The sequence below is a fragment of the Bison bison genome, unplaced genomic scaffold, assembly GCF_000754665.1.
Source record: "Bison bison bison isolate TAMUID 2011002044 unplaced genomic scaffold, Bison_UMD1.0 scf7180017864485, whole genome shotgun sequence".
Classification (NCBI taxonomy): domain Eukaryota; kingdom Metazoa; phylum Chordata; class Mammalia; order Artiodactyla; family Bovidae; genus Bison; species Bison bison.
Window position 1 is genome coordinate 374,703 of NW_011495045.1, and position 13,611 is coordinate 388,313.

At 36.7% G+C, this 13,611-nt stretch overlaps 1 protein-coding gene across 1 annotated transcript in view; it reads right to left on the reverse strand.

The window, feature by feature from the left end:
• ALKBH8 (alkB, alkylation repair homolog 8 (E. coli)) overlaps positions 1 to 13,611 on the reverse strand; it is a 114,504-nt gene that overhangs the window by 27,200 nt on the left and 73,693 nt on the right. The window contains exon 8 of the mRNA XM_010862922.1: positions 10,011 to 10,267. Coding sequence (XP_010861224.1) covers positions 10,011 to 10,267 — 257 coding nt within the window. The remainder of the gene's footprint in view (positions 1 to 10,010; positions 10,268 to 13,611) is intronic.

The following is a 13,611-nucleotide window of genomic DNA, read 5'->3' on the forward strand; positions in this document are numbered from 1 at the left end:
TATGTCTCCATCTCTATTCCTATTCTGCAAATCTACTATTTTTCTAAATTCCACATATATGCATTAATATATGGTATTTGTTTTTCTTTTCTGACTTACTTTACTCTGTATGACAGACTCCAGGTCCATCCACATCTCTACAAATGACCCAATTTCGTTCCTTTTCATAGCTGCATACTATTCCATTGGATATATAGACCACATCTTCCTTCATCTGTTAATGAACATTTAGGTTGCTTCCATGTCTTGGGTATTGTAAACAGTGCTGCAGTGAACACTGGGGTACATTAATATAACATCATAAAGCAATTATACTTCAATAAAAAAATGTATTTAACTCTGATAATATACTGTGAGTCAGATATTATTATTACCATATTCCTGATGAGAAAACTCCATCTCAAAGAATATAAGTAATTTGCCCTAAGTTGAGCAGTAGTAAAGTGGGTGCAGGGATTTAAACCCAGGTCTGTTACACTCTAAAAATTCATGTTCTTCCTCTTGTCACATTTGTATTTAATATACATGTTCACTACAGTGTTATTTAGTAGCTCCAAACTGAATACAACCAAATGTCAAGTTATAGCCACATCTTAGAATATTATAAAGTCCAGGAACTATATAAGACTACATATCAAGACAGAAATATTAAGTGATATATTTGAGTTATCAAATTGTATGCATACTCATGACTACATTAAACAAAATATAGGAAAAGAACACTAAAAGGATATCTTCACAATAAACTTGTTTATTACGGCATTAGGATTATAAGGGAATATATTTTACTTCACCCATTTTCTGAGTTGTGCCTATACTGTTTTTATTTCTTAAAAGTATAGAGCACATGAGCCACCCTCTCAAGTCTGGCTCCCACTGGTTCTGTGGTTCTTTTCTGTGTAATCTGCCTTAGTTTTTGTTAAGCCAGCATTTTGTGAGCATAGACTAAGAGACGGTGGTGCAGGAAAAAGGAAAGTTATTTCTGGTATGCCAGATTTAAATATCAAACTAAGCAGTGTTTTCTGCGTGTGGGTCCCTACAGTCCCTTCCAAGGCAGGCACCCTGGGAAATGGTTTTGGGGTGGGGACAGTCTAGGAACAGACCATCCAGCCTCTCCCATCTCCACTCTACTGGGCTCAGCATGAATTAGAAGGATAGGTACCACATCTGAGTTTCAGATGCTGTTCTCCATATGGTCAGCCACGAGATCCGGAGAAGAGTTGGGGACTGTGGATGAAAAATCACTAAGAGGAAACATCAGGGCATTCTGGCTAAACCAACTTGACAAGGGTCATTAAAGATGACAGCACTATCCATCTAGCTGCTCAGAACATAAAGCCAGGCATCTGACTCCTCATTCTCTGGGGGACCTCACATCTAATCCATAGCAAATACTACTAACTCTAGAAACAAATAACAATGAAAACATGACAACTCAAAACCTATGGGACTCAGCAAAAGCAGTTCTAAGAGGGAAGTTTATAGAAATATAATCCTACCTCAAGAAACAAGAAAAACACTGAAGAGCCAACCTAACTTTACACCTAAAACAACTGGAAAAAGAAGAACAAAAAACCCTCAAAATTAGTAGAAGGAAAGAAATCATAAGGATCTGAGCAGAAATAAATGGGGAAAAAAAAAAAGAAACAATAGTAAAGATTAATAAAACCAAAAGCTGGTTCTTTGAGAAGATAAACAAAATTGACAAGCCTTCATCAAGAAAAAAAGAGAGAAGAATCAAATCAACAAAATTAGAAATGAAAAGGAGAGGTTACAATAGACATTGCAGAAATACAAAGATTACAAGAGACTATTCAGTTCAGTTGCTTGGTCGTGTCCGACTCTTTGTGACCCCATGAACCACAGCACGCCAGGCCACCCTGTCCATCACCAACTCCCAGAGTCCACCCAAACCAATGTCCATTGTGTCAGTGATGCCATCCAACCATCTCATTCTCTGTCGTCCCCTTCTCCTCCTGCCCTCAATCTTTCCCAGCAACAACTATATGGCAATAAAATGGATAGTTTGGGAGAAATGGACAGATTCTTAGAAAAGTCCAATCTTCCAAGACTGAACCAGGAAGAAATAGAAATTATGAAAAACACAATTACAAGCACTGAAATTGAAACTGTGATCAAAAATCTCCCCCCCAAAAAAAGCCCAGGACCAGATGGCTTCATAGGAGAATCTATCAAACCTTTAAAGAAGTGCTAATGCCTATTCTTCTAAAACTCTTCCAAAAGATTACAGAGGAAGGAACACTTCCAAATTCATTCTACGAGGACACCATCACCGTGATACCAAAACCAGACAAAGACAATACAAAAAAAAGAAAACTACATATCACTGATGACCATAGATGCAAAAATCCTCAACAAAATTTTAGCAAACAGAATTCAGCAACATATCAAAACATATCAAAACAGCAACATATCATACACCATGATCAAGTTGGGTTTATTCCAGGAATGCAAGGATTCTTCAATATATGCAAATCAATCAATGTGATACATCATATTAACAAATTGAAAGATAAAAAACATATGATAATCTAAATAGATGCAGAAAAAGCCTTTGACAAAATTCAGCACCCATTTATGAATTCAGTTCAGTTCAGTCGCTCAGTCATGTCCGACTCTTTGCGACCCCATGAATTGCAGCAGGCCAGGCCTCACTGTCCATCACCAACTCCCGGAGTTCACTGAGACTCACATCCATCGAGTCAGTGATGCCATCCAGCCATCTCATCCTCTGTCATCCCCTTCTCCTCCTGCCCCCAACCCCTCCCAGCATCAGAGTCTTTTCCAATGAGTCAACTCTTTACATGAGGTGGCCAAGGTACTGGAGTTTCAGCTTTAGCATCATTGCTTCCAAAGAAATCCCAGGGCTGATCTCCTTCAGAATGGACTGGTTGGATCTCCTTGCAGTCCAAGGGACTCTCAAGAGTCTTCTCCAACACCACAGTTCAATAGCATCAATTCTTCAGCGCTCAGCTTTCTTCACAGTCCAACTCTCACATCCATACATGACCACTGGAAAAACCATAACTTGACTAGACGAAGTTTTGTTGGCAAAGTAATGCCTCTGCTTTTCAATATGCTATCTAGGTTGGTCATAACTTTTCTTCCAAGGAGTAAGCACCTTTTAATTTCACGGCTGCAGTCACCATCTGCAGTGATTTTAGAGTCCCCAAAAATAAAGTCTGACACTGTTTCCACTGTTCCCCATCTATTTCCCATGAAGTGATGGGACCAGATGCCATGATCTTCGTTTTCTGAATGTTGAGCTTTAAGCCAAAGTTTTCACTCTCCTCTTTCACCTTCATCAAGAGGCTTTTTAGTTCTTCACTTTCTGCCATAAGGATGGTGTCATCTGCATATCTGAGGTTATTGATATTTCTCCCGGCAATCCTGATTCCAGCTTGTGCTTCTTCCAGACCAGCGTTTCTCATATGTACTCTGCTTATAAGTTAAACAAGCAGGGTGACAATATACAGCCTTGACCTACTCCTTTTCCTATTTGGAACCAGTCTGTTGTTCCATGTCCAGTTCTAACTGTTGCTTCCTGACCTGCATACAGATTTCTCAAGAGGCAGATCAGGTGGTCTGGTATTCCCATTTCTTTCAGAATTTTCCACAGTTTATTGTGATCCACACAGTCAAAGGCTTTGGCATAGTCAATAAAGCAGAAATAGATGTTTTTCTGGAACTCTCTTGCTTTTTCCATGATCCAGTGGATGTTGGCAATTTGATATCTGGTTCCTCTGCCTTTTCTAAAACCAGCTTGAACAACTGGAAGTTCACGGTTCACATATTGCTGAAGCCTGGCTTGGAGAATTTTGAGCATTACTTTCCTAGTGTGTGGGATGAGTGCAATTGTGCAGTAGTTTGAGCATTCTTTGATATTGCCTTTCTTTGGGATTGGAATAAAAACTGACCTATTCCAGTCCTGTGGCCACTGCTGAGTTTTCCAAATTTGCTGGCATATTGAGTGCAGCACTTTCACAGCATCATATTTCAGGATTTAAAATAGCTCAACTGGAATTCCATCACCTCCACTAGCTTTGTTCGTAGTGATGCTTTCTAAGGCCCCCTTGACTTCACATTCCAGGATGTCTGGCTCTAGGTCAGTGATCACACCATCGTGATTATCTGGGTTGTGAAGATCTTTTTTGTACAGTTCTTCTGTGTATTTATGAATAAACGTCTTCAACTAATGGGCACAGAAGGAACCTACCTCAACTTGGTAAAGGCCATGTAAGATAAGCCTACAGCAAACATTATTCTCAGTGGTGAAAAACTGAAAGCATTCCCTAGTCGAAGATCAGGAACAAGACAAGAGTGTCCACTTTCATTACTATTATTCAACATAGTTCTGGAAGTCCTAGCTAAAGCAATCAGAAAAGAAAAAGAAATAAAATGAATCCAGTTTGGAAAAGAAGAATTTAAGCTCTCACTGTTTACAGATGACATGATACTGTACATAGAAAATCCTAAAGATAGTATCAGAAAATTACTAGAGCTGATCAGTGAGTTTAGCAAAGTTGTGGGATACAAAATCAATACACAGAAATCACTTGCATTTCTATATACTAACAATGAAAAATCAGAGAAATTAAGGAATCAATGCCATTCACCATTGCAACAAAAAGAATTAAATATTTAGGAATAAACTTACCTAAGGAGACAAAAGAACTGTACAAAGAAAATTATAAGACACTAATGAAAGAAATCAAAGATGACATAATCAGATGGAGAGATATTCCATGTTCCTGGGTAGGAAGAATCAATATTGTGAAAATGACTATACTATCAAATTCAATCTACAGAGTCAATGTGATCCCTATCAAATTACCAATGGCATTTTTCACAGAACTAGAACAAAATGCTCACAATTTATATGGAAACATAAAAGACCCCAAATAGCCAAAGCAGTCATGAGAATGCAGCTGGAGGAATCAATCTTCCTGACATCAGATTATACTACAAAGCTACAGTCATCAAGACAGTATGGTACTGGCACAAAAACAGAAATACAGACCAATGGAACAAGATAGAAAGCCCAGAAATAAACCCATGCACCTATGGATACCTTATTTTCAACAAAGGAAGCAAGACCATACAATGGGGCAAAGACAGCCTCTTCAATAAAAGGTGCTGGGAAAACTGGACAGCTACATGTAAAAGAATGAAATTAGAACACTTCCTAACACCATACACAAAGATAAACTCAAAATGGATTAAAGACCTAAATGTAAAAACAGAAACTACAAAACTCTTAGAGTAAAACATAGGCAGAACACTTGATGACAAATCAAAGCAAGATCCTCTATGACCCACCTCCTAGAGTAACAGAAATAAAGACAAAAGTAAAAAAGTGAGACCTGATTAAACTTAAAAGTTTTTGCATAGCAAAGGAAACTATAAGCAAGGTGAAAAGACAACCATCAGAATGGGAGAAAATAATAGCAAATGAAAAAACTGACAAAGGATTAACGTCCAAAACATACAAGCAGCTCATATAACTCAATGCCAGAAAAACAAACAACCCAATCAAAAAGTGGGAAAAAGACCTAAACAGACATTTCTCCAAAGAAAACATACAGATGGCTAACAAACACATGAAAAGATGCTCAACATCATTCATTATTAGAGAAATGCAAATCAAAACTACAATGAGATATCACCTTATACCGGTCAGAATGGCCATCATCAAAAAGTCTACAAACAATAAACGGTGGAGTGGGTGTGGAGAAAAGGGAATGCTCTTGCACTGTTGGTGGGAATAAAAATTGATACAGCTACTATGGAAGACAGTATGGAGATTCCTGAAAAAACTAGGAATAAAACCAGCAATCCCACTCCTAGGCATATACCCTGAGGAAACCAAAATCGAAAAAGACACATGTATCCCATTGTTCACTGCAGCACTATTTACAATAGCTAGAACATGGAAGCAACCTAGATGTCCATCAACAGATGAATGGATAAAGACGTTGTGGTACACGTACACAATGGAATATTACTCAGCCATAAAAAGGAACACATTTGAGTCAGTTCTGATGCGGTGGATGAACCTAGAACCTATTATACAGAGTGAAATGAGTCAGAGAAAGATAAATATAATATTCTAATGCATATATATGGAATCTAGAAAAATGGTACTCAAGAATTTATTTATAGGACAGAAGTGGAGAAACAGACATAGAGAGTAGACTTATGGACATGGGGGAAGGGAAGGAGAAGGTAAGATGTATGGAAACAGTAACACGGAAACTTATCTTACCATATGTAAAATAGACAGCCAACAGGAATTTGCTGTATGGCTCAGGAAACTCAAATAGGGGCTCTGTATCAACCTAGAGGGGTGGAATGGGGCGGGAGATGGGAGGGAGATTCAAAAGGTAGGGGATAAATGTATACCTATGGCTGATTAATATTGAGGTTTGACAGAAAACAATAAAATCCTATAAAGCAATTATCCTTCAATAAAAAATAAACTTTAAAAATAGAGAGCATATTAAGAACTACTGAGAAAACATGCAATTATAGGAAAATCAGATTGTCAACATATAGTTTAAAGGGCAGAGAAATAAGCAAAGGCATAAAGTACAATGAAAAGATCATATTAAACTCTTGATCTGAATTCTGTCTTGAGTAATAGTTAGCTAATCTCTCAGAGCCTCTGTTTTCTCATTATAAAAATACCTGCTTTTCAGGGTTAGCATGAGAATCAAATGAAATAATTCATATTAAATATTTAAATAACCATAAAAGCACTATGCAAATGTTAGTTATTATTGCTATATGAAACAAAGGATGCACAAGATTCTTGTCCTGAATTCTAGATACGAAGAGAAGTCCATGTAACGTACTCTGAGTTAGGGTACCCCACTGAGTTAAAAGACCATGCATTTTGAGGTTGTCACATTTCCTTCAAGATTATAGATCACATCATATATATATATATATATATATATAATGTGGTATTCTTCAATTTCATGTAAGAAATTGAAGGTGAATTCATAGATTTGCTCCTCACTATTCAACAAACCATTAATAAGTTTCTTTTATGTGTAAGTAAGTGGACATCAGACAGCCCTGCTGTGTCTGAGCTAACAGCCTGATGCTGTCACCATAGCTAGCCTCTAAGGTATCTCTCTTCTTAGAATGCCACACAGTATGAACTCTACAGTTGGAAATGAGGTTAAAACTTGTCCTGACACCTTGTAATCCTGAGCATGTCATAACCTGATCAAGTGTCAGCTTTCCCACTTCCCCATTATATCACTTAGCACACAGCAGGTACTTGACACTGTTAGATCCTTTCTGTTCCTTTCTTTACTGAGCAGTCAACAGTTAAAAAGCAAAGCCAAACAAAAATAGAAATGTATAAAAGAAACCTATATAATCATATCTTCAATTCTTACCATTATAGATACCTGACATTATTATTATTTTACTAAATTTGTAATCTCAACTATTTATAACAACCAAGAAAGTTCATACCAAATATTAATTATTTATCTAAGAAATACATCTGGACTAAAAGTACTTAAGAACAATGCACAAAACATCACTTGGTAAATAAGCTAGGCCAAGCTCTGGGTATGCATATCTCATCTATTATTGGTACAATTATAAAGGCCATAAGTTTCTTGAAGGTATAAAATCTTTTTGGTAAATTTTAACTCTGAAAATAAAGCCAACAGCTAATGCTGATGCTAGGAATGAAAAAGTCTGAAAAAGAAGTGTTTCTTAGCCAGAATATAGAACTTTTGAGTTAAATAGCAAAAGAAAAAGTGCATGCATACCTCAGATAGGAAAAGAACAGATTTACTTCTAAAAGAAATGAATAGTTGTTCATAAAACTATTTCTAAGAGAACCCAAGCTAGGATTTAAAAAATGTACTTTGTTAGAAACTATATAAAACAGTGACACTAATAATTTTTTTAGATTTTGAGACTATCCTACATTTGAATACTTAGAATAATGTCTCAGGTCACATCGTCTCATGAATGTCAAGAAACGCATGTGTTTTCATGCTCAAAGATGCTGTTCAAAATACACTCAAATATCATTGCTCCATCCAGGTTGGAGCCTCAGCAGCTTAAAAGAGTAGGTTTCTCTTTTATCATACATAATTCCATTTCTTGTATAATGAAAACCCTAACTCCAACCCAGACAAGCAGTTTTCATTCATTCATGAACAACATCTACCAAGCCTTCTCTAAGGTCAGAAAATGGCAGTAGAAGAGCAGAAAGAAAAGAATACATGCAGCCTGCCACAGATGAAATGAATGCAGATAATGGAGAGTGAGGGCACTTATGATTTTCTAATTCTTCTGAATATATTCCTTCTTGAATCAGCTTTAGATTCTTCGTTCAGATTATCAAGAAATCATTTGTCTCGACTGTAAAAGGATAATGTTATACTGTGACTGAATCAATGTGGCTAACTTCAACCTAGTTTCACTGTGATGATACCTGACTAGATAAAGCCGTAGGTTACCATCAAGAAAGTGTAAAAGCAGAACTCACTGAAAAACATTTTTGGACAGTACCTTAAGATTAAAACATCAGAAGATATATTGTTTGAAACTATGGTTAGAGCTGTGACAAATCTAAAACCTATCTCCTCTTAAATATAAACAAAGTTAATTCACAAGACCTTATTCTTTATAAACTAAAATTTAGTTGTAAGCATGATGGCAATATATGAATACTTATGTCTTATTTTTATGAAAAGCAATTCTTTTGTCTGCCTCTTAATGAAGAAAGTCTACCTTTCCTCAACTGCATATTACCTTTCTTTCTTTATGTAGGTGTATAATATCTAGGATGAGGTAAAGATTACAAGCAATCTGACATACTACAACAGCCCATGAGTGAACTGCTCTCATTCCCCTTACATAATCCCCTTACTCTAGTCCTTCCTTCCCTAACTTTGAGAAAGGGAAGCTCCAGTCCTCAGAGAGTAGTGCGGACAGGAGTATTTACAAACAACACAGTAATGTACGGAGAACTTCCTACTTCCTAACATAGCAGGGAAAAAAAAGTGATCCCTAAGAAAAGGAAATTGTAAAAACTGAAAACTTTGGCATCAGAGAGAAGTGGGTTCAATCCTAGGTAGAGCACTATAACCTTGGTCAAATTTTTAATCTACTTGAGGCTTAATTTTCTCAACAGAAAGACAATAAATACTAACCTTTTTTTCTACTATGAGTAAAAGAATACTAGATTTGGAGTCATAAGGCATGGGCTCAAGTTCTAGTTATCTCCTCTAAGACAGGGAGAGGCTACCCACTCCAGTATTCAGGCCTGGAGAATTCCATGAACTACACAGTCCATGGGGTCACAAAGAGTCAGACACAACTGAGCGACTTTCACTTCTTCTTAGTTGCTCAGTCGTGTCTGACTCTTGGCGACCCCATGGACAGTAGCCTGCCAGGCTCCTCTGTCCATGGGGATTCTCCAGGCAAGAACATTGGAGTGGGTTGCCATGCCTTCCTCCAGGGGATCTTCCCAACCCAAGGATCAAACCCAGGTCTTCCACATTGCAGGCAAATTCTTCACTGTCTGAGCCACCAGGTAAGCCCAATAATAAAATACCAAGGAAATAATATAAAAACTCTGTGAGACTCAATTTCTTCAATTATTAAAGATGGATCAAAGTATCTACTTTATACTTCTTATGAGGAACTAAGCAAAGAAAATGTTTCCTATAAATAAAAATCCTTTTTATAACCTATAAAGTTATATAAGATAGTTTTACCGATAAAGTAATCTTCTTAGAAAGCATAATCTAAAGGGAACAAAAAGCCAAGAAACTACAAATAATGGCATGCCTCTAAATTTCTAGGGGAATAAAAAAGAATAAGAGTGTTCATTAATTTTCAACCTGTTATAAATTTTCTGCAATGACCTAAAAACACAGCATTATAACATGAGGAAGGTGATAACCTTTACAAATAAAGCAAAAATAAAGCCAGAAAAGGTAATTACTTGCCATATATAACTCGTTATTGATGCCAAGATACTTTCCATTTCCACATCCAATATCAGCAACTAATGAACCACTTGGCAAAGCTTTCAAAAACTCGACTATATGTGGCCAAGGGGTGTGTCTCGTGCTGCTGAAGTGCCTAGCAATTTCCTCATAAACCCGATGGACATAATCTTGCTCCAGTTGTAAGGCTTCTTTATCACTCTCTGGAAATGATGCAGGAGTCTCCTTCATCTGGCTATCACAGACCAAAGGGTAACCTGATGAAAAAAATAAAGCAATATAAACCATTTATTTATTTTTAGGCCATGCCATGTGGGATCTTAGACCCCCAAACAGAGATCGAGTCCAGGCCTCCTGCATTGGAAGTGCAAAGTCTTAACCACTGGATTGCCAGAGAAATCCCTAAACCATTATTTTTATCCAAATGAATAATAAAGTTATGACTGCTTTCACAAAAGAAAAGGCAAATCAATCCACATTTGATGACCAGGGATAAGTAGGTTCTTATTTATCATTTTAAAAAAGTAGTTCTTACCAGTTATATATGTGAAGGGTCTAATATAAAAAGGGGTAAATCCATCTGCAACAAAACATGACTATAATTCTGCATGCCTTATATTGAAGATGCTTATTTCATCTTAGGATTAAGGGTCCTCCTGTTGAAGAAAGGATCTTGATGGGCCTGGCCTAATCTGAAGAAACTTAGCAATTAACAGGATTTAGGGGTTTTGTCTTAGTAGGAGTTCTGGGGACCCTAATACTCTCAGAAGAAGAACCAGACCTAGAAACTGTGTGTGATTTGGTAATAATCACAAGATTTAATGAATACTATTTGAAGTGGTTTATATATATTGTCTCACAGTAACACTGTGAGGTAGGAACCAGTACATTCATTTTACAGATGAGGAAACTGACACAGAACATTAAATAATGATACTAAAGTGACAAAGATGGTAAGTCACAAAGTTAAGATTTGAACCCAGGCAACGGAAACTCCAAAACCCACATTCTCAATGACTACATTGTGCTGCCTCCTTCCAAAAAAAAAGGTAAATCATAAGGAGAACACAAAGTAAACGAGGTGACTGAGGAAATTTAGAATACAATATGTCAAATTAATTTTGAATTTGTTCCCTGTTCTTTATAATAACATCTAATATTCATTTCAAATTCTTCCTATTCTCTGCTATGCTCTAAATTCCCTTTATCTTCAGCCAGCCTGTGACACACATCTTTTTATGGGTAGTATACTAGATAATCAGAGAAGGCAATGGCACCCCACTCTAGTACTCCTGCCTGGAAAATCCCATGGACGGAGGAGCCTGGTAGGCTGCAGTCCATGGGGTCGCGAAGAGTTGGACACGACTGAGCGACTTCACTTTCACTTTTCACTTTCATGCATTGGAGAAGGAAATGGCAACCCACTCCAGTGTTTTTGCCTGGAGAATCCCAGGGACGGGGGAGCCTGGTGGGCTGCCATCTGTGGCGTCAGACACGACTGAAGTGACTTAGCAGCAGCATATTAGATAATAAAGGAAAAAGGAGTGTTCCCAGAGAAATCACAGACAAGACTTAAAGCAATATATATAAATCATATGGCAGCAAAGAATTGGGCTATAGCATTGATGACTTCAGGAATTTTCCCTAAATGTAACTAGAAGATGCCAAATCTTAAATGGGGGTGGAACTATCTAGTCCCTACTAATGAGTAAAGTGAGGCTCTAAACACTTTATGTGGACATTTAAGAAAAGAGTAACCCTAGAAACTTTGAGGGCTCTAACATACATGTGGCAACAGATGGGTTAGTATGTCAGTTACAACAGAATTACAATTACACTACAATATACAAATTCCTTTCAACTAGTCTTGGTAAAAATCGTATTCTCTTGGAAACTATGAACATCTAAATTAGGTAAAGAGAGGATCACTTAAATCCACAAATTTTGACTAAAAGTATCTAAAAGTTGGCCTTGAACTTTTAAAAAAAATCTGTAAACTGAATAATCAGAGCTTCTTACACCATCCCTTACACTAAATTAATAAATTCAGCGCTCCCATTTCATTTAGTTTATGCTTTCCAATTTCTTGGTCTCTTTTTTTGTTGTTCTTTCTCAGGCCTTTATCAAGTGTAGTCGAAAAGCTTTTATACACACACACATATACATACATAAATAGTAAGTATAATATATACGTTTTAGAAACTTTACAAATTTTTGCTTAGCTAAAAAATTTATGACATTTTGGTCCCATTTGTTTGACTAAGTATGAATAGAATGCTAGATTTCTAATTTATATTCACTCAAAACTTTATATAGGTCCAATTATTCTGGCATCTAGTATTACTGTTGAAAGTCTTAAAAGCTTATTATTTTATTAATATTTGAAAAAAAATTGAGGCCTGAAACTTCTAAACCAATTCTGAAAGTAAAGAAATATTATGTTGTTAAAAAAAAAAAAAAGGAAATTACCATATGATACAGTATTAGTAACTAAAGTTCAGGTTTTGTTCAAATTTCACTTATGCTAGTGTCCATTATTTGTTTTCATACCTTATCTAATATTCCACATTGTATTTAGTTGCACTGAGCAGCTTCAGCTGCATGAAATAAATTTTCCTTTCATTTTTATCCTGTTACAAATATTTTCCAACTTTCCTTGTTATGGCTTCTTAGATACACCCATCATTTAAAAGTAGACATTTAATTACCAAATGCATGGAGATTTTTAAGTATCCTTGATATTAATTTATCATATTGATATTAATTGCTCACTTAAATGCTTTCTTCTCTGCAATCACTCTCTGTGTTTTTTCAGTCTTTTAACCTTCCTGAGGCTTTCAATGGCTAGCAAAAGATCTCTCTTGGTAAATGTCACACTGCACTTGAAAATATGCGTGTTATTTTCAAGTATCTTTTTATATCGATTTCTAACATAATTCCACAGTGATAACAGACTCTGTATGATTTCAAAACCTTTCAGTTCAGTTCAGTAGCTCAGTCGTGTCTGATTTTTTGAGATCCCATGAATTGCAACACGTCACGCTTCCCTGTCAATCACCAACTCCAAGTGCTTGCTCAAACTCATGTTCATCAAGTTGGTGATACCATAAAACCATCTCATCCTCTGTCGTCCCCTTCTCTTCCTGCCTTCAATCTTTCTCATCATCAGGGTCTCTTCCAATGAGGCAGTTTCAATGATGTTCAGGACTGATTTCCTTTAGGATGGACTGGTTGGACCTCCTTGCAGTCCAAGGGACTCTCAAGAGTCTTCCCCAACAACACAGTTCAAAAGCGTCAATTTTTCGGTGCTCAGCTTGCTTTACAGTCCAACTCTCACATCCACACACGACTACTGGAAAAACCATAGCTTTGATGGACTAGATGACTAGATGGCAAAGTAATGTCTCTGCTTTTTAATATGCTGTCTAGGTTGGTCACAGCTTTTCTTCCAAGGAGTAAGCGTCTTTTAATTTCATGGCTGCAGTCACCATCTGTAGTGATTTTGGAGCCCAAAAAAAAATAAAGTCAGTCACTGTTTCCACTGTTTCCCCATCTATTTGCCATGAAGTGATGGGACCGGATGCCATGATCTTAGTTTTCT